Here is a 22,087-nt window from a genome sequence, read left to right as displayed (position 1 = left end):
CCGGGGTTGCGCATACCATTATACACGAGGACCAGTCGGGCTTTATGCCTAACCGCTCCACAGCTGTTACCTTGAGAAGATTATTTCTTAATATGCAACTGCCTGCTGATAATGGTGGCAGGAGAATAGTGATGTCATTGGACGCTAGAAAAGCATTTGATAGCGTGGAATGGCAATACTTATGCAAAATCATGGATCTGATGGGATTCGGCCCCGCGTTCATGGCCTGGGTGAAGTTATTGTACTCATCCCCAAAGGCGGTAGTTAAGGTGAATGGAGAACAGTCCGGGATGTTTGACTTGCATAGAGGCACAAGGCAGGGGTGTCCGCTGTCCCCGCTATTGTTCGCGGTGGCAGTGGAGCCCCTGGCGGCCAAGATCAGAGCTGAGAGAGGAGTGGTCGGATTTAAATTTGGGAAGCTGGAAGAAAAAATATCATTGTATAACGACGACATCCTGCTGTTTTTGGAAAGTGCAGGAGAGACACTGGGGTGCACGATGGATGTAATTAAACAATTTGTAAGCATTTCGGGACTGGAGATAAATTGGCACAAGTCTTATGTCATGGCTGTGGATAGAGCAATAGAAGTGGAGGAGATAGATGAGAGGGGGAAACAACTCCAGCTAGTTTCACAGTTTAGATACCTAGGGATATGGGTAGCTCTTCCACTGTCCCGATTCACGGATCTGAATTTGGTTCCTCTGCTAGAGAAATTTAAAGGGAAAATAGGTGCATGGTGCAAATTGGCCTTAACGGTAACGGGTAGAACTAACCTGATTAAGATGGTCCTTTATGCCACAACTAATGTACGTTTTGCACAATTCGCCGATATGGCTACCAAAAAAACGGTTTCAGGGCATTGATTCTATCTTCAGATCCTTGATATGGGGCAAGAGGCAGGCACGGATTAAATTTGGAACTCTGCAAAAAGGGAAGGAAGAGGGAGGACTGGCCGCACCAAGTCCATGGGTCTATTTCTTGGCAGTACTGGGCCAACATGTCAGGGGGTGGAGATAGCTCGATTGTGGAGGAGCAGCTCACCGGGTGCTGGTACATGTGACGGGGAGACGCCCACTTATCCAGGGTCTAGAGGATGGTACTTTTAAGAAACTGGGAGCACCATATCCTACCATAGGCATGATTCAGAAGGTATGGGACACCATTAAAAGGATCAGAGGGGTGGATGAGCTGACTAGGTACTCACCGGTGTGGGACAATGAGCATCTGCCGGAACTTAATAAGCTGCGTCAAATGGGCAACTGGAAGGCGAAAGGAGTGAGATATGTGTGCCAGCTGCAGAGTGGAACGGACCTGAAGACCTTTGAGACATTGAGAGAGGAATTTGATTTGCCTTCGGTATGGGGGTTTCAATACTATATGCTTCGACATGCTTGGAGGGCACAGTGTAGATTGGGAGCCATGACGGTTCAGGGCGACATTGTACTAGACTTTGTGTGTATGAAGGGAGGGACGAGGGGAGTTATATCGAGCATATATCATGATCTACTACACTCTTATCTGGGGGACAGTCACCTCACTGCAAAGAGTAAATGGGAAAGGGAGGTGGGTACCCTCACAACAGAACAATGGGAGGCTATTCTTGAATATGTCCCAAAGATCTCTCTAAGCGAGCAGGCACGGCTCTCCCAATTATATGTAATACATAGAACATACAAAACACCGCTGGTCCTATTCAAGGCAGACTTGAGGGGAGACTCTAGCTGCCCTAGATGTGGCACAGACCAGGCCGGACTGTTACATATGTTATGGTCGTGTCCGCAGCTGGGGGCATACTGGCTGGTCGTTATCAACAAAATTGAGAGAGCTTATGCATGTACGCTCGACAGGAATCCAGTGCTGTGTGTTTTGGGGGAGGTGGATGGGATTCCTGTCTCAGAACATTACAAGGAGGCAATAGCGAGGTTGCTGTATGTGGCACGCAAACTAATAGCACGAAAATGGAAGGATTCGGAATCCCCCACTAGGAGGGAATTTATTGCTCAGAAATGTACGGTAATGCATTTAGAGGAAAGCATTTACAGGCGAAGGCATGGTGAAAGAACTTTCGAAAAAATATGGTCCGCCTGGATTGCTGTGATATGATTGCTAAGACTCTCAATTATACCCGGCATAAGGAGTATTGGGGGAGGGGGGAGGGGGGGATGGCTTTGATTGTATTATTACAAGATATGTGAAATGTTACATGTATATTGATATCCACTGTTTATTGTTTAAAATCTTTTGAAACCTAAATAAAAATAACTGGTTTAAAAAAAATACCATACTATTACTCACTGCCCATTGTTCAAGCTTATCTAGAGCCTTGTGAATCTTTTCTCTGTCTTCTCTAGTGCTAGCTATCCCTTCTAGGTTTGCATCGCCTTCAAATTTGATTAGTTTACCTTCAGTTTCCTTTTCTAGATCATTTATAAAAATGTTCAACAACACTGGGGCCAGGAAAGAGACTTGTGGTAACACACTTGAAACACTTTGCCAATTGGATGTGTAATCATATATTACCAATCTTTGAGTACGTTCATTGAGGCAGTTATGAATCCACCTAACCGTAGCCTTGCCAATCCCATGCTTGATCATTTTTTATGGTATAAAAGTACTTTACCAAGTGCTTTGCAGAAGTCGATATTTACGATATCTACCACATTTCCATGATCCACCCAGTCAGTGAATCCATCATATAAGTAAATTAGATTAGTCTGGCAAGACTTGTTGACTACAAACCCATGTTGGCTCTGGTTAATTACTGTTTTCTTATCCAAGTACTTAAATACATGCTGCTTAATAATTTGTTCAAATATCTTTCCTGGTATGGAAGTAAGGCTCACTGGCCTGTAATTTCCTGGCTCTGTCTTCTTTCCTTTTTTGAAGATGGGGACAACAGTTACTCTTCTCCAATCTTCTGGGACTTCTCCTGTTTTCCAGGATTTTTCAAATATTCTGGATAGTGGTTCTGCAATTTCCTCAGCTAACTCTTTCAGTAGCCTAGGATGTAATTCATCTGGACCAGGAGATTTAAATTTATTTAAATTATCTAAATGTTCCCTCACCATCTCTCTGTTTATAGATGGTCTAAATTCTTTTATTTTTTCAATGACACTGTGAAGATTAGTTGATGTTACAATTGGTTTCTTAGAGGACACAGATGCAAAACAGGAATTTAAAAGTTTGGCCTTCTCAACATCATTTTTGACCACTTTACCCTTTTCATTCTGTAAAAATCATATAACATCTTTGACTTTTCTCTTGCTTGTAACATACCCCCAAAATCTTTTTTTACTGCTTTTGGTCTCCCTTGCAAGCATCACTTCATTATTGGCTTCAAAAGGGTACATTTTTTCAATTGCTCATTAAGCTTACCATTGCCATTAGGGAGAGCTACTTACGGTACATCTAAGGCTAGGTTCAGATTTGTGGATGTCAGGGCTGCGGAGAACTGCGTAGTTCCTCCATAAAGCTCTGCCCACTGCCGCACTTCCTCTGTTCAGCTCCACCTACATCTGCATGCGGCTTGCGTACCTATCTTTAACATTGGTTATGCAGGCCATGTGGATGTATGCAGACTCTGCGGCGACCGCAACAAAATGCAACATGTTGCGTTCTACGCAGGTCGCTGCAGCATCAAAACGACACATGCAGACGCATCCGCATACATCCACATGGCCTGCATACCCAATGATAAAGATAGGTACACAGGCCACATACAGATGTAGGCAGAGCTGAATGAAGGAGGTGCGGTAGTGGGCGGAGCTTCATGGAGGAACTACGCAGCCCTCTGTAGCGCTGACATCCGCAAATCTGAACCTAGCCTTACATTGTGAATTCAGGGAGAGATGCAGGAATTCGCATGCAATGAGCAACAATCAGTGGTGCCTACAAGCTGCTGCAATGTTTTAATTAAACTATATTTCTGTGTCCAAAGTCTTACATACACAATAGATTGTTGTCAGTTGAATGAACATTTGGCCGATTGCTATCTCTCCCAAATTTCCCACACACAGAAACTGCTTTGACAGTGGTTATCTCCTCCTGAAGAGTAAAAAGATCAGTAAACCAACATGCCAGATCATTATTTTCTCAACATCATCTGTCAGAGGGGAGTAGGGAGACCCCCCACACATATTAGGCTGTAGGATGATCCTGCCAATATTGGTGCTTTGGCTGACATTTGTCTAATGTGTATGTGAGACTTAAAGCGATCCTGTCAGCAGGATTTGGCTAAGTAAACTACAGGCATTGTCATGTTGGCGCTGCTACACTGTTTAAAATGATACATGGGGTGAAGAACTACGTCTTATGGTTCTCGTATTATCAGTGTTAAAAGTTTTTAGTTAATGATATGCCCATGTTCCAGGATGGGACTGTAGACAGAGTCTTATCTTCCTGCTCTAAGCCAAAGAAACCATGGAAAGACCTGCCCACAGAACTGCCCTAAAGTATTAACAGTCTTTCTCTCTCTCTGTCTCTACGATGAGACACAAGTTTGTGCTTTGGGGCAGGTCTTTCCTTGACTTCTCTGGCTTAGAGCAGGAAGATAAGACTCTGCCTACAGTCGCGCCCCAGAGCATGGGCATATCATTAACTAAAAACTTCTAACACTGATTCCACAAGAACCACAAGATGCATTTCTTCACCCCAGATATCATTTTAATCATTTTAACACTACCAACCTGACAATGCCTGTAGTTTACTTAGCAAAATACTGCTGACAGGTTTTAAGAAAACAGTGTATTGGTTTTCTTTTCATATATGCTGCCAGATATATTGATGAGTCATATTGAATTAGGAAGCTAATCTATTTATTACCAGGCATAAATCATCTTCCATAATAATGAAGGATCTGGCATGTTCAAAGTCAAAATTCCTGATGCTTTTTTCCACATTTGTCATCCATCAAGATTTGAGGCCAAACACATGAGAAAATATTCTCTTGAATATTACCTACCTCGTAAATGTCTAGATGAAGAGCGTTCTCTGTACCCTGGTAAATAGTAATCCAGTTTCCAGTTGAGATTCCACCTACTTCTTTCTCCCTGGATATTTAAAGACACACAATATCCCTAAACATTAGTAATGAGCAAGCACTAAAATGCTCAGGCGCTCGTTGCTCGAGTCGCGCAAATTGGAATACTTGGGTACTCGATCCGAGCAATGAGCCCAGTGTTAGTCTATGGGAAATCCGAGCTTTTTTTGCCGTGACTTCTCCCCCCCCAAGGTATTTCTAGGGTATCAAAACATCAGAAATGTATGGGAACAGTGCACAAATGACATGTGAATATTATGGGGAAGGCCCCTGGAAGAATTTCTGACTCCTAGGTCACTGCTGTGACCAATGTTGTTAGAGTGTAACACCACTTTTACAGGGACACAGTAAAACATACAAAAATGAAACCAAAATGGATTTTACAGGGAAATATGTTAAGGGACATCCTTTCCAGGGTAATAAATTGTATGTAAGGCAAAAGAAATATCCCCCCCAAAAAATGTTCCTCCACCACTTTGGCTATGTTCTCACGTTTTTAATGCATTTTTCAACGTTACCATTGCTTTCAAACAATACAAATTCAGTTACTGGGAAATGTCATTGAAGCATTTAACAACCTTAGCTGACCAAGTGGTGTATGACACAACATAAGACACATCTTGTTTCATTTATGAAGGAGTGACTCTTAAAGTCACAAAGCCTATTTTTATATTGGCATCAGTCGGCATTACTATTCTTAAAGGGCCATTATTAAACAGTGGGTCTCCTATACTGTTATTGCCTATGCAATGAGTGTCTGGGCTTCCAAAAATTAGGACGCACCCCAATTCCCCTTTCAGTAGACGTACAGGAGGGCATCCTAAAAAAAGTTCCCATTTAAGTACGTGGGTCTCCCATAGTGTTTGCCTATGCATTGAATGCAAGGGTTGCCTTGCCCCAAAGTTACATGCACCCCAATAACCCTTGGAACAAACGTTCTGGATGGCCACATGAAACAAAAGTTCCAATTATTTTCCATTTGATAATGCCATACTGCTAGCCTATGCGTTGAATGCAAGGCCCTCCCTGCCACAAAATCACATGTACCCCCATAAGCCTTTGAACCCATATACTGGATGGCCACAGGAAAACCAAGTTCACCCTATTCTTTTGGTACTGCCATGCTGTTAGCCTATGCATTGAATGCAAGGCCTGCCCTGCACCAAAGTTACACGCAACCCAATAACCCTTTGAACCCAGGTACTGGATGGCCACAGGAAAACAAAGTTCACATTATTCTTTTGGTACTGCCATGCTATTAGCCTATGCATTGAATGCCAGGCCTGCCCTGCAACAAAGTTACATGCACCCCAATAAGCCTTTGAACCCAGGTACTGGATGGCCACAGGAAAACCAAGTTCACATTATTCATTTGGTTCTTCCATACTGTTAGCCTATGCATTGAAAGCAAGGCCTGCCCTGCAAGAAAGTTACATGCACCCCAATAAGCCTTTGAATCCAGGTACTGGGTGGCCATAGGAAAACCAAGTTCACAATATTCATTTGGTTCTTCCATACTGTTAGCCTATGCATTGAATGCCAGGCCTGCCTTGCCACAAAGTTACATGCACCCCAACAATCCTTTGAACCCACGTACTGGAAGGTGACAGGAAAACAAAGTTCACATTATCCTTTTGGTACTGCCATGCTGTTAGCCTATGCATTGAATGCAAGGTCTGCCCTGCACCAAAGTTACACGCACCCCAATAAGCCTTTGAACCCATGTACTGGAAGGCCACAGGAAAACCAAGTTCACATTATTCTTTTGGTACTGCCATACTGTCAGCCTATGTATTGAATGCAAGGCCTGCCTGCACCAAAGTTACATGCATCACAATAACCTTTGGAACAGCCATAGATGTGGGCCTCCTGAAAACAATGTTTCCATTATTAGGAAGTGGGACTCCCATAGTGTTTGCCTATGCATTGAATGCAAGGCCTTCCAAAAATTAGGAGGCACTCCAATGCCCCTTGAAAGAGACGTGGAGGAAAGCCTCATAAAAAAATGTTCCTATTATAAAGGAGCGGGTCTCCTCTCCTTGCAATGCCCATACACTAAATGTATGGGCTGACAAACATTTACCCTTGTGGGGTACATATTTTTAAAAAATTTTGACAGGCATCATAAACACCCTTTCAACAAACTAGAGTAGCTGTAGCAGCACTGAACACGGTCACCCTCGTGTTCTAGTGGTGGTGGTCTGGTGGGTGATGAGGATAAGGAGAAGGAGGAGGATGACACCAAATAGCCAAAATCAGGAAGCGTATACCCATGTGTGGGTGTGAAGAGGTGCATGGGAATACACCTCACAAAAAAAGACACTGTATTGGAGGTTATGTTTCGCTGTTATCATTTGGTGGTGTAGAGAAGTCTGGCCCAATCCAGCCCTTGTTCATTTTTATAATAGTCAGCCTGTCTGTGTTTTCAGTTGACAGGTGAATGCACTTATGTATTATAATTCCACCAGCGCCACTAAAAACCCGCTCTGACAAAACGCATGCGGCAGGGCAGGCCAGGACCTCCAAGGTGCAGAGAGCCAGTTCATGCCACGTGTCCAGCGCCAGACATTTACTTTCTAATACATGGGTAAATGAGGGAAATTGTCAGGTAGTGTTTTTTTTTAAATAAAGGACTTTTGTGTGTGTTTATTTCTTTTTAAATAACTCTTCTGCCAGTTAAGCAGTGGTAAATGCTTAATGAATATTCACTGCTTCCCCCACCCATCTCTCGGTGCCAAGAGATGGCCAGGGGAAACAGTAAATATTCATTTTATCCTCTGATTTCAGTGGTCAGTGGACCGAATATCAAGTTCCCGGGTCTTAGATAGACCGGATGACGCAATGTGGCTGGCCAATCACAGTAATGCCAGCAGCCAACATGGCTGTTGCTGTTGTGAACTCTCTTAATCTGACTTTTGAGGCAAGGCTCCCTCTGGTGGATACTGCTGGTAGTGGAGCTGTTCAACATGATGTTAACCCAACAGCTGCAGAAGATAATTGGAGGAGTGGGGGTAGTGACTGGGACTCCATAAGCTAGCAGACTTCTCTCAGTGGCTGCCGGTGATACTCTTTTCTTTGCTTATTGAGGATTTCTGTCTCCTGCCTGATCCTGAATTTTTCAGCTAAGTGTGATTTGCTAATCCCTTTGCATCTGATTTTGCCTTGCTGTCAGGGGTCAGCTTGCACCCCCAGGGGCTGTTTGCTCCTGCCCTGTATTTTTGTATCTTTTGTTTGTTTGCTCAGTCCCCTGCTGTATTAGCCTGTTGCTAGCTGCCAGTTCACACCTGAGTGCTGATATAGTGGGGGCGAGGTTTGTGCAAACCTCAGTATTTTTGCACATCAGTCGTGATGGATTTGTTTGGGTTTTTGTGTGATTGCAGACAGTGCCTTTTCTGTCCTGTCCTGTCTAGTCAGTGTGGGCCCCATCATTTGCGCAGTCTATTTTCTGTCTGTGTTTGTGCTTCATCTTGTCTCGCCAACAATATATGTTTGGGGGCTGTCTATTCCTTTGGGGATCTGCTCCGGGGCAATTTAGATTTCAACTTTCTGTCTTGAGGCTTAGTTAGTCCTCCAGCTGTGACGAAGCGTCTAGGACAACGTAGGAACACTCCACAGCTACTGCTAGTTGTGTTGTTAAGATCAGGGGTCTGCAATCCGCTGAGCGACCAACCTCTCTGGAGTTCTGGTGGCATAGCCTATTGCGCTCTCCTCCTCGGTGACCCATTCATAACATATTGCATTACTTTATATGGCAGGCAATCCCCGAATGGAGATTGGCTGTCTAGCAGCTGCTAGACCTATGGGATTGGGCCTTGAGCATTGCCCTTGAGCACCCTGATACACGGACAAGTAACGAGCTTGCCCGAGCACCCTAATGCTCTATTGAGTAGCAAGCAGTGCTCATCACTAATATTAACCAATACTAAGATATATTCGTTTTATTTTGCTGTACTATTTTTTGTTACTATTATATTGGACATTATATGTTATATTTTTCTGGCTTATAGTAACTGCCCTTACTAAAGTGGCAAATGATCTCCTGAAGGCTAAAAGCTATGGAGTCTTCGAAACCACTTTCCACAGATTTCTTAGGATCTCTCTACTGCATTTGAGATTGTACACCAACAACTTCCATTGCTCTTTTTTCATTCTTCTCAAACTTCTTTGACAAATAAATCAATATATTTTTTGTTGACTCTTCTGCTTAACCTTTTCCCCTTGCTGTTGGGGTTCTTCAGGATTAGTCCTAGGTCTCCTCCTCTTTTCTCTCTAGACAGCTCCTCCTGGGCAAACTCTCAGCATATTTAGCTTTCAGTACTATCTCTAGTTTCAGATATAACTCAATTATATATTTTTTCCTGTGAAATGAGTCCTACATTACTACAAAACAGATCTAATTTTCTGTCAGCCATCTCCAGCATTATGGAACAGAAAGAAAGTGGTTACGGTACTGTCAACGCGTTCACGAGGAACGACAAGCAAAGTCAAGATAAAATTAACAATTTATTAAGCTATGCATTTTGGGGACAGTCCAACCCCTTCATTGTGTAATTTGATGAGGGATACAGAATGCCCCTGAAACAATGCCTGGACGAAACCACAATCTTTCTTTCTGGCTCAAGTATTCAGTTTCATGCTAAGGTATTTGGAATGGTCAGTCAGTGGAGCAGCCCTGGATGCATCAAAACAGCCTATTGGAGTGTTGTGCCTGTTCAGCACAACTTCCTCAGGTGAGCAGTATCCATATCTTAAGGTTTTCATTCTAATATTGATTCACGGATGTAGCGCTCTCCTTCTCCTTCTATCATCTCCAACATGATGTTCTCTCTGTGTTTAAAACTGAATCTTTCAAAAACTGATTTTTTTTTCTATACCAATCTACCTAAGCCTGATGTTTCTAGATCAGTACCAAAACTCAAGGGAGGTGCATTTACTGTATTTGAATATTGTTTGATTCAGATGTTTCCTTCGCTCCCTATATTTAATCAGTTGACATTTGCAACTTAAATATATCTTGAAAATTCACCTTTTTCTGACTGTGGAAGCATAAAAAAAACTTGCAGAAAAAACAGCACTCACCATTCCTTAAAAAATGATGTCCTTTATTTCATGTGATAGGACAGTCTTTAGAAAGCAGGGGGAGCGGGGAAGTAGAATAGGATAACAGCCGTTTGGCACCTATCCCAAAGCTTCTGCGGGTCCAAGCAAGTTAAACCATGTGGTAGGATCTGCTTTTGAGGGTCCCACCACATGAAATAAAGGACATCATTTCGCATGGAAAAAAATTTTAACTGCTATTTTTTTCTGCATTTTTTCATTATACTTCATCTCATTTTACATGCACCACCATTCCTATATTTAAGTGGTATTCCTTATATTAACCAGTGATTCGTTGACTGGTTGGTGCCATTTTTTCTTGTATCTTTTTTCTATATAAAAAAACTTACTAAAGTTTCCATTTCATACAAGAGTTCTTCTATATTGTTCTTCGTTGTCTGAATGTCTTGATCGCTGAGTATGGGCTTTTCCTTCCTCGGGGTGTAGCAGATACATCGCAGCTAAACACAATAAAAACATTTAAAGAAGTTCTAAATATTTATGTTTTTCATGATTTTAATAACTTAATGTATTTAATATGAAAATAAAAATTAATTTTTTAACTTGCACAATTTTTTTTTCTATCGAGTACCGTTCTCTGAATGTATGAATGAAAATGTATTCTTTGGTTGTTCTAACTGCATCCAGTGAGATTTATTCTGCTTCATGAACAGGAAATACTATTAGCAAATGCTTTCCTTTGAGAAGGCATTGCCACTAGTGATGAGCGAACGTGCTTGGTGATACTCAGATATCACTTTAGTATCTCGGTGTTCAGATGTGATCGGCCTTTTTCGAGCATTGGCTGATGCCATCATACTAAAAGTCCTTTTAAGGACTATTGTTATGCTTTGCTCTTTCTATTTGATACATTCTGCATTTAGGAGCTGCTGGAGCAGGGAGACTGGCTGAATACAGACTCTAGGCAGATATTAGGGTTTTGCAGTCCGTAACTGATGCACGAGACCATATTTTTTTCCAAAAATTCACTGTTGTCATCCATACAGCTTAACCTGCTTTGTGTGAAATTAAGGTAGATTGAAATAAAATTAAAAAAACGATTGGCCTGCTACAGGTGACCACACTTTTTTTAATTAAAAAGATGTATTTTTTAATTAATCAAGGAAACTTGGTTTCCAGAGACCTAGTAATTAGAAAGTGCGTAAAGTGTGTGGTAATGGACAAGGATGTGGAAGTACTGACGATGGTGCACACAAATGGTGAGGATGTGTGGCAGGTGGGACCACACCTGTTGCTGGAGCACAAGCAAATCAATGACACATATAGTTGGGAAAATATGTGGGGTATTTGATATACTTCCGATTTTGCAAGTTTTTACACCTAGGAAACAAGAATTGATGTGACAATAGGGTATCAAACCAGATTTACAGTGGGGAAAAAATTATTTAGTCAGCTACCAATTGTGCAAGTTCTCCCACTTAAATTGATGATAGAGGCCTGTAATTGACATCATAGGTAGATCACAACTATGAGAGACAAAATGAGAAAACAAATCCAGAAAATCACCTTGTCTGATTTGGCAAGATTTATTTTGCAAATTATGGTGGAAAATAAGTATTTGGTCACCTAAAAACATGCAAGATTTCTGGCTCTTACAGACCTGTAACTTCTTCTTTAAGAGGCTCCTATGTCCTCCACTCATTACCTGTAGTAATGACACCTGTTTGAACTTCTTATCAGTATAAAAGACAACTGTCCACATCCTAAAACAGTCACACTCCAAACTCCACTATGGTGAAGTCCAAAGAGCTGTCGAAGGGCACCAGAAACAAAATTGTAGCCCTGCACCAGGCTGGGAAGACTGAATCTGCAATAGACAAGCAGCTTGGTGTCATGAAATCAACTGTGGGAGCAATAATAACAAAATGGAAGACATACAAGACCACTGATAATCTCCCTCGATATGGGCAATATCTCACGCCGTGGGGTCAAAATGATCACAAGAACGATGAGCAAAAATCCCAGAACCACACAGGGGGACCTAGTGAATGGCCTGTATTTGAGCTGGGACCACCGTAACAAAGGCTACCATCAGTAACACACTACGCCACCAGGGACTCAAATCCTGCAGTGCCAGATGTGTCCCCCTGTTTAAACCAGTACATGTCTGGGCCCATCTGAAGTTTGCTAGAGAGCACCTGGATTATCCAGAAGAGTATAGGGAGAATGTCATATGGTCTGATGAAACTAAAGTAGAACTGTTTGATAGAAGCAAAACTTGTTGTGTTTGGACGAGAATCCAAAGAACACCATACCTACTGTGAAGCATGAAGGTGGCAACATCATGCTTTAGGGTTGTTTCTCTGCAAAGGGATGAGGATGACTGATCCATGCACATGAAATAATGAATGGGGCCACGTATCGTGAGATTTTGAGTGCAAACCTCCTTCCATCAGCACGGGCAAAGAAGATGAAATGTGGATGGGTCTTTCAGCATGATAATGATCCTAAGCACACCTCCAGGGCAATGAATGAGTAGCTTCGTAAGAAGTATATGAAGGGCCTTGTAGTGGTCTAGCCAGTCTCCAGATCTCAACCCCATAGAAAACCTTTGGAGGGATTTGAAGTCTGTGTTGCCCAGTGACAGGCCCAAAACATCACTGCTCTAGAGGAGATCTTCATGGAGGACTGGGCCAACATACCATCAACAGTGTGTGCCAACCTTGTGAAGACTTACAGTGGGCCAGGGTTAGATCTTTTGTGTTGCCTTACAGGAAATGTTTGACCTCTGTCATTGCCAACATAGCAAAATATATAACAAAATATTGAGATTAACTTTTGTTAATGACCAAATACTTATTTTCCACCATAATTTGAAAAATAAATCTTGCCAAATCAGAAAAGGTGATTTTCTGGATTTGTTTTCTCATTTTGATTCTAATAGTTGTCGTCTACCTATGGTGTCAATTACAGGCCTCGCTCATGTTTTTAAGTGGGAGAACTTGCACAAATGGTGGCTGACTGAATACTTTTTTCCCACTGTACAAGAAAAACTTTAATAAAATATAACCTTTATTTGGTAATTCCTAAAATTGTTTAATCAGAATCATTTGTAGTACCAAAGTAAATAAAGTGCATACGTAAAAGTGAACCAGTGCACAAATATAAAGATAAATGTCTAAAGTGATAGAAGAGTACTCTATCCCTATTATAATGTAATGAACCCCTTCCTATCTGCGGAGGTTGGCACCCTATGAAGATATACGATAATGGCACCCCCCTCATACCTCGTCTGTTCCTGGACTGCCCTGTAACACCATGGGAGAAGATGGACACAGATCAATGTTCCCTAGTTCACTACATAAAAACAAATGATACTGCAGGGTATACAGTTGGAATGCTCCAGTTCTTTGTGATGAATAGCAAGACAGTACAGTATCGCATACCCTTTCCAAGTCAAGACCTTTTTCGGCAAGTCAGCTACAGTTGCCGCTGCCCTACCTGGAGCACCCCTTTAATATTTGTTTAAAGAGAGGAATAGAGGAGAGCATTTATAATTTATTCACATCTGCTATTGAAAATATTATGTTGAATATCTTGCTTGTCCAGAATTTGCTCAGTTTGGAGATTTCCTGTTAGCATTCCCACATTCTTGATTGTTATTTATTGGAGTTTTACGGTTAAATTATGGAGTAGGAATACATTTAAAGAATATCCAGACATGCCGTGATTCAACCAAACTGCTCATAAGAAATAGCTAAACTAAATAATAAGCATGTATTGTTGAGACGGCCGTTGTGCACAGGAAATTTTCAGTAAAATGAAAACAAATTGCTGGTAGTAAGGCATTTGTCACAGTCTGATTACTTGGCAGTCACTGAGGGAGCTGCAATTTGTCAAGCTACATCAGGAGAACAGGAGAATGCAAGGGCCGGACAATGTTATTTGCATGTTCATTTTCTAATAATCAATAAACGTGGGTATTTCCAAGTGATGTTCCTTTTACATCATTTGCCAGTTGAGGATGATCCTTAAAACCTGAAAAAGATGTTTTTCTTTATCATTTACAATACCCGGCTGGGCTATTAGATTCGGTTTATTCTCAGAAAGATACCGGTATATGGTTCATAGTAGATCTATGCAGATATTTCACTTCTCTATACAAAGAAAATTGCTTTCCTACTGCTTATGTACAGGAATGATCTGTTTTTTCATGTGCTCATTTGCATTCTGAAGAGACCATTGGGTATTTATTCCAATTAGTTAAAAAATTATTTTCATCTTGTGTTACAGCACCCTACAAAGTGAATGGCCCTATGTGATGCTGTGCATTAAAAAGCCGTGAAAAGCATACAGCAATACTAACACACTGGCAGGCACAGACAGAAGAGGGTCCCTATGCAAGAACAGGAATCGGGACCTTTGCAGCCCAAGAGCTCATCATAATACATAATTCCTAATTCCATCTGCTTTGAAGGGGAAATTGTCCCCTTACCTTTTGGGCTCCTGTGTAACTACAAATAATGCACCAATGATATGTGCTAACGATTAGTGAGTAGCATTGTTGCTCGGGTCTCCCCAAGCATGCTCGGGTGATCGCCGAGTATTTTGGCGTGCTCAGAGATTTAGTTTTCGTCGTCTCATCTATATGATTTGCGACTTGTAGACAGGCGATCAAAATATTGTTTTTAGCTCAAAATGGTATCAATAAAAATGACAGCTCAGCATAGAAGCCACGTAGTGTAAATGCTGTATTTTTTCCTCTGCATTTCTTTGTGTATGAAATCTGCTATGTTTAACAGTCCAAGCAAAGTGGATGTGATTTCATGAAAACTTCTACACACTGTGAACTTTATTGCTCTTTTTTTCTCTATAGTCATCGATGGGGCGTCTGAGAAAACACGTGTAAAAAAAAATGCATTTGCATTTTTAACTGCAGAATCAAAGTGTTTCTGTAATTAATGCTCCTTCAAATCTACACCAAAAATGCTTCAAATAAAGGGGAAAACAAACGCATTTTAACGCCTTGCAGTGTCTGTGGCGTTATGTGATGAATACAGTTTCAATAAGCAAAGACCCATTGGATGTTAAAAATATCTTAATCTAAAGCCATGGTAACTTAAAGAAGCACTCAAATCAAAGGTTTTACCCTCCTAATATATTGCAGTCATCATATTATTTAGCACTGTGTACTTACAATTGCTCATTTTTCCTTTCTAGCCAGTAAATTCTTCTCTTTTCTCTATGTAGAAACAGGAAATCTATTTTCCCTGCAGAAATCATTCTCCTCTTCATCTCCTGACTCAGTTGCTCTCTCCTTCCCTGTCAGGGACTTTATCAGTGATGACTCCGGCAGGGAAAACTGACCTTCTGTTTCTACATAGAGCTTAGAAGGATTCAGCTAGTCAGGTTTTAATAACGTAAAGTCATAAACCTAAGGGAAAAGAGAAGAATTAACTGGGTAGAAAGGCAAAATGAGCAATTGCAAGCGCACAGTGATAACTATACAATATGTTGACTGCAATATATTAAGAGAATTAACAATTGGATGGGAGGAGGAGCGCTTCTTTAAAGAACCGGGTCAATGTATATTAGGAATCTACTATAGAGCAGGATAGTAATATTTAGTAAAAAGTATAGCCCAAAGGTAAGTAACAATTTAAGATATCTGCAAATGTGGAAACCTAAAACCAATGATACACAAAACAGTTAGCAGAATAGAGTACTTTGTTATAATTTACTTTACTCTTTATTGAATCTTATGAAAGCTTTCAATTTGATTCGTAATTTTTTATCTGAAAAACCCCCATCATACTTCTAACCTGAGGGACAGGAGTTAAGAGGGTCCAGGCTTCATCTGTAACTCCTTCATCAGAGGACTCCATTCCTGGCATGAAATAAATCAAATGAACAATTAACACAGAAAATCGTGAAAAAAGTAAAAATCTAGAGCTAAAACTAAATAGTTAAAAAAACTATACAGGAGCGCGTGAAAAATGCAGAAGTGGTGGCGTTTTTCTTTTATACTTTTCCTCTGGTTGCTAAACTCCAGATTTTAGCTTACAAATACTGATGTAAAATACTGACCAAATACTAGAACATGTGAATGTAGCCTAAACATCAGTTTTCCATACACAGTATCAGGCATCAGGGTTCCAGCTCTTCTTTCATTGTATCGCACAGACAGAAGTAGCAGAAGCATGGAGTACATTACACAACAGTATTGAGCCGTGAGGCTGTGAATCCTGCACTGGAGTGAGATAAAACCGTTGTTTTAAAATGCAGCTCAATCTACATAGCTATTTGTATGTCACTATACTGAAGGCTCCTTTTTCTTGCTTCCCCTATTAATATTATTATTAAAGTGTTTCCATAAATGTTTTGTTAATGTTTTTTAGCATATTAAATTTTTTTGTGGATGATCTTAAAATGTTTTTGGAAATCTATTAAGCAGTGAATAAAAAATTACCAAAAAATAAATGCCTCAAACTGCTTACAAAACACTAAATGAAATCTTAGAGTCATTTTTGTAGCCTTCGTGTTGAATTCTATTGTAAAGTGTGGAGCGCCAAAGGAATCGACAGGTCACTTCTGTCAAACACTTTCCAAACCTGAAGTGGAAGAAAAGTGCTCAAAAGACTGAACATGCGGCCAGCAAGTCATTCTACAACAGAATTTTATAGGAAAAGTCTTTTAAGCAGTTTTTTTTAGTTGATTGTTTTTTCTGCAAGTTTTCAGACGACCCATTCCAAAAGACTCTTCAAAAAACTCTGCGTGCACATACCCTTAGGAGACGTGCCAATTAGAAAAATTAGAATAGTAGAATTTGTAATAAGCAGACTGACAAACCAACCCTCTGATATCACACAACATGCAATCATTGGTCCTTTATATATTCTACTTTTTATAGTGGTCCATGTATAGTGAAATTAGCACAAAGTTGTCATATCTATTCATAATGTACCGGCTCTTATCAGTTCACAAAATACAAAAAATTAAATCTTTTGTTTGCCTTCACAAAACACACAATCTTCACACCTTGGCTTTCCAACACGGCAATTAAAATAATTATTGTAGGTCCACACACAAAACAGAAATGGAATATTTTCCATAAAACAAGCATTTTTGGCAAAAACTTTGTTAAGTCATTCAGCTCTTCAGTGTTGTTATCACTGCATAACGTTCCACAGCATAGAGAGAGTAACATTTCCATCTACTAAATATATGTGATAATAAAGTAGAGGAAAATGGCTGGAGGTAAATAATTTAACTCACGGTTTTGTGGAGGTGGCGGCCTAGTTCCATTACGGCTTTCCGTCTGAAAAAGAAAAAATAATGTACCCAGTGTGGTTACTGGTAATTTATTGCATTAAGTGGATATTTGAGTGAAGTAACCCACTGTGTTATCTCCTCTGCCACATTTGTCAGACTGTTAGAGAACAATGTGCTAACTATTTACAGTCATCCTGACATAAGACGGTCAATAAGTGAAGATTTGTTCTTGACAATGGGGACAATTTTACAAATGTCATTGTAATCGTATTGCAACCATGATCATGGCATGGCACAATGTCACTAACAGTATCTCACAAAAGTGAGTGCACCCCTCACATCTTTGTAAATATTTTATTGTACCTTTTCATGGGACATACAGCATACAGCTTAAGCACCCCCTGGTCAAAATTACTGTTATTGTGAACAATTAAGCATGTTGAAGATCAATTGATTTCTAAAAGGCCTAGAGTAAAAGATTGAATTTTAGGCATAAAATATATATTTTCATGTTTTACATTTTAAAAATTACATAAAGGAACATGGAGGATGAGGAAGAGGTGGAACTGCTGTAGAAGGTGAGGTCAACCCTGATTTAACCAGGGCCCGCAATCCTCATTGTCAGTAGTATGTGTTCCGTCCCCGGTCAGACTGGGTCCCGGCTTCCACAATGTTCACGCAGTGTTCATCCTTGGCCACATCCACTTGTCCAGGTGTCCGTGGTTAAGTGGATCTTCCCAGTAACAGTGTTGGTCAAGGCTCTGTCCCCATCTGTTGTTATGTAACACGTGCTTGTGTAAGGCAGGGACTGCACACCAGGAGAACTATTGGCAGCTGGGGACCAAGTACCGACGGATGGCCATGACCATGAGGTTATGTAAAGCTTCTGTCTCCACAAGCCTAAACCGCAACTATTCCAGAGGAAGCAGTCTTGAAATGTGGCCACTTAGTATTGTGACCTGTGGATGGGTGGCTGCGTATTTCTGACTGCGTTCCAGTGGGGTAGGGACAACTTAAAACTGCAATGGGACAAGGAGGTGGATGTTGTTGCTGACTGTGGTTGCAAGTGTGGGATTGGCATGCACATATAACAGGGGAAGAGGCAGTGGTGTCACCCGCAGACACTGTTTCTGGAACCTGGCATTCGGCCCAGGTAGTCAGGTACTTTGCTTGCATGTGCCTGAGCATGCTGGTTGTGGTCAGACTGATAGTTGTGCTGCCCCTGCTGATGCTGCCATGGCAGATGTTGCAAATTTCCTTTTTTGGGTTAAATGGACTGTCTTTAAAAAAGTGCCAGACTCGGAAACACCCAACGCTTGGCTTGGCAACTTCACATGTGTTGGTGCTCTGGGGAACAGTTGCCCTCATTGTGTCTCTAGCCACCCCACAGACTCTTCCTGCTTGTTGTGGTGCTGCATATCTCTCCCCTTGTGTGCTGCTGTCTTCGCTCTGTATGTCTCCTACCCAATATTGCAATGCTATTTCTAAACACACAATATATCCAAAAAGAAGGGAAGTACAAAAACCCAAGTAAAAATCAAAAATATTTATTCATCAGATTTAAATGAAGTTAAGACACAAAATAATTAATTATAAGGGTATGGAACAAAAGGCAGAGTGAATACTGGGCAGCCAAATTCATGGATGTAACATGTGTCACAAGTAAGTGAAGATGCATAAATATTTACCTAATGATAACTACATAGGAAGTATATATTATCTACGGCCCCCCGGGAAGAAGCGACTGCGAAACGCATGTGGCTACAGCATTACAGTGACTGGCAAGCAATCCCAACAAGTTTATTGGCTGTCTAAAAAGTGGCAAACATGCAGGGACTTGAGCTCCCACTTGGGCATTCAAAAAGTACTCACCGAGTAAAGAGCATCTCAAGCACACTGATGCTCGAGAGAATCACGAGTAGTGATGAGCACGCTCGCTCATCAGTGTTGTTTACCCCTGTTCATTTTTTTGTTTTAGAACTTCCACATTATATTTCAGTCCAATTCTCCGCTGAAACAAATTTAATTATACTGTACTTAATATATATCGACTCTCAACCTTTAGTTTTGGGTATAAAATTGGTAATTTTCTGAACTGCTGATAGTTCTTCTGACCTAATTTACAGAAATTGTGGCATTTAATCCTGAAGAACTCATGTTTGCACTATATTTAATAAGCACATTTGCCTTCACAAAGGGTTTGGCTTAAAAATATTTTCGTTTTAGATATCGTTGTGGTTTGGAAAGTAAAAAAATGGAACTAGGTATTATTTCTAGTAATAGACATGTTCCAATAATGGTATTTAGTACATTTGCTAATCGTCTTTGAAAAACTGGAGGGAATCTGCTAACAGAAAGATGTCTTAGTTTATACACATTACAACTAAAGCTTCACCATATACCTCTGTTAACAGTGGAGATGGTAGGGCTGACATCATGTCTGGCCAAATCCCTGTGCAGGAATTACATGGTTAACACCAATGCATTCCTTGGGACCTGTTAATTGGAGTGGCTATTCTCAAGACTGTCGATGGAAGCCGTGTCAATGGAGTAGCCAGACTCCGTAAACAATTTCCTAAAACTTAACTTGCACATCTTCATCTAGCCCTACCTTGTTACCTCAGACATAATTTCTTTTTTCATTTACATGAGAAAAATAAATCATATTTAAACTGTGTGTTCTATCAGACATCAGTGTTTGGTCAATGTGACCATTTTTACCATCAGTGCTTCATTAGCAATTTCTTGTATGCACAAAAAAAGAAATTTGCAAAGCTTCTCCATCTACAACTAATCAAATCTTTTAAAATTCAAAATCACCAACTTAGGAAAAATTTTCCCAAAAAAATTATTTATTGCAGATTGGTAAGCTGCAAATAACAAGTCCTCACAATGTCCTCACTAGGTCTCCTATGGCATATGTTAACATCTTCAACCCAAGCCTGTTTCAACCTTCCTGACTAGGCCAAATTTTACAATTCTAACCAGTATCTCTTTTTGTGGTAATAACTCTGGAATGCTTCAAGTAATTCTGAGGCTCTTTATTTGTGATACATTGTACTTTATGTTAGTAGTGAATTTAGGGCGATATTTTTTTGCATTTATTTGTGAAAATATTGGACTTTTGGCAAAAATTTAGCACTTTAGCAAACCAGATAATTATATCACACAAAATAGTTAAGAAATAGCATTTACCACATGTCTACTTTATGTGGCCATCAGTTTTTAAACATAATTTTTTTGTTAGGAAGTTAGAAGCATTAAAAGTTTATCACCAATTTCTCATTTTCCAACAAAATGTACAAAACCAATTTTTTTTACCGATCACATCACATGTGAAGTGACATTGAGGGCCTATATGACAGAAAATAGAAAAAAATGATACTATTTTAAAAACTACACTCCTCAAAATGCTCAAAACCACATTCAAAAAGTTTATTAACCCTTCAGGTGCTTCACAGGAATTAAAGCAATGTGGATGCAAAAAATGAAAATTTTACTTTTTCCCACAAAGATGTTGCTTTAGCCTCAAATTTTGCATTTTCATAAATATAACAGTAGAAAAATGACTATTCAATTTGTTGTACAATTTCTCCTAAGTATGCCAATTGCCCATATTTGTGGCACATGACAGGGCTCGGAAGAAAAACGGGCCAATTGAATTCTGGAGCGCAATTTTGACTGGAACAGACTGCTGATGCCGTATTACATTTGAAGAGCCCCTGAAATGCCAAAACAACAGAAACTCCCACAAGTGACTACATTTTAGAAACTACACCTCTTGAAGAATTCATCAAATGGTATAGTGAGCATTTATAACCCTCAGGTGATTCGTAAAATTATATAACATTGGGCTGAGTAAATGGAAAATTACAATTTTTTTTCCAGTAAAATGTTGTTTCTGCCTCAAGTTTAAAATTTTCAGAAAAAATAATAGGACAGAACTAATGGTACAATTTGTTACAGAATTTATCTCTAGTACGCTAATACCCCATATGTGGGTGAAAACTACTTATGAGACACAGTGCAAAGCTGAGAAGGAGCTTTATTGGAGTATCGCAATATTGGAGTTTAGAGTTTGCTAGAATAGTTCGAGGGTGCCATGTCACATTGGCAGAGCCCCTGAGGTGCCAGAAAAGAGAACTCCACCATAACTGACCCCATTTTAGAAACCACCCCAAAGAATTTATATAGGGGAGCAATGAGCATGTTGACACCAGACGTACCTCACAGAATGTTATACCATTTAGCAGTGAAGAAAGAATAATTACATTTTTACCACTAAAATGTTTTTAGCTCCCCAATTTTTAATTTTTATAATGACTAATAGGAAAGGACCACATGGTTTGTTGGGCAATTAAGAAAGTAATTACATTTAAAAAAAAATAGATTTAACCCCACATGTTTAATTTTCACACAGGAAAAGGGGTAAAAATAGCACCAAAATTTGTTCAGAGTACTGCTTAGCTATAAAGTTATCAAAGTTTTTCTACTCAAATAGAATGTCCCTCATTATCTGGGGTCTTTTCAGTCACCACATAAATAACACTGGGGAACAATTTGAAAAAAAATTTCTGTTGAGTTAGGTTTTTGAGCTGATTTATACTAAAATTGGCATGCTGATTCCAAAAATGTAGTCAGTTTTTTTCTATCACGTCAAGTTTTTCCTCCTCAACTTACCTGCCATAGAAGCACAATTGCACTGATTTCTGTAATAAG

At 40.1% G+C, this 22,087-nt stretch overlaps 1 protein-coding gene across 9 annotated transcripts in view; it reads right to left on the bottom strand.

The window, feature by feature from the left end:
• LOC141056737 (uncharacterized) overlaps window positions 1-22,087 on the bottom strand; it is a 347,515-nt gene that overhangs the window by 89,689 nt on the left and 235,739 nt on the right. For all 9 annotated transcript variants that reach the window (XM_073553185.1, XM_073553184.1, XM_073553183.1 and 6 more), the window contains 4 exons: window positions 17,372-17,414; window positions 15,919-15,983; window positions 10,486-10,596; window positions 4,961-5,048 (listed from right to left, as the gene is read on the bottom strand). In XM_073553185.1, the coding sequence (XP_073409286.1) occupies window positions 4,961-5,048; window positions 10,486-10,596; window positions 15,919-15,983; window positions 17,372-17,414 (307 nt within the window). The remainder of the gene's footprint in view (window positions 1-4,960; window positions 5,049-10,485; window positions 10,597-15,918; window positions 15,984-17,371; window positions 17,415-22,087) is intronic.

Source organism: Dendrobates tinctorius, unplaced genomic scaffold, assembly GCF_039654945.1.
Source record: "Dendrobates tinctorius isolate UK_male_01 unplaced genomic scaffold, ASM3965494v1 ptg000199l, whole genome shotgun sequence".
Classification (NCBI taxonomy): Eukaryota; Metazoa; Chordata; class Amphibia; order Anura; family Dendrobatidae; genus Dendrobates; species Dendrobates tinctorius.
Note: the sequence above shows the minus strand (reverse complement) of the source record. Positions and strands in the feature narration are given on the sequence as shown.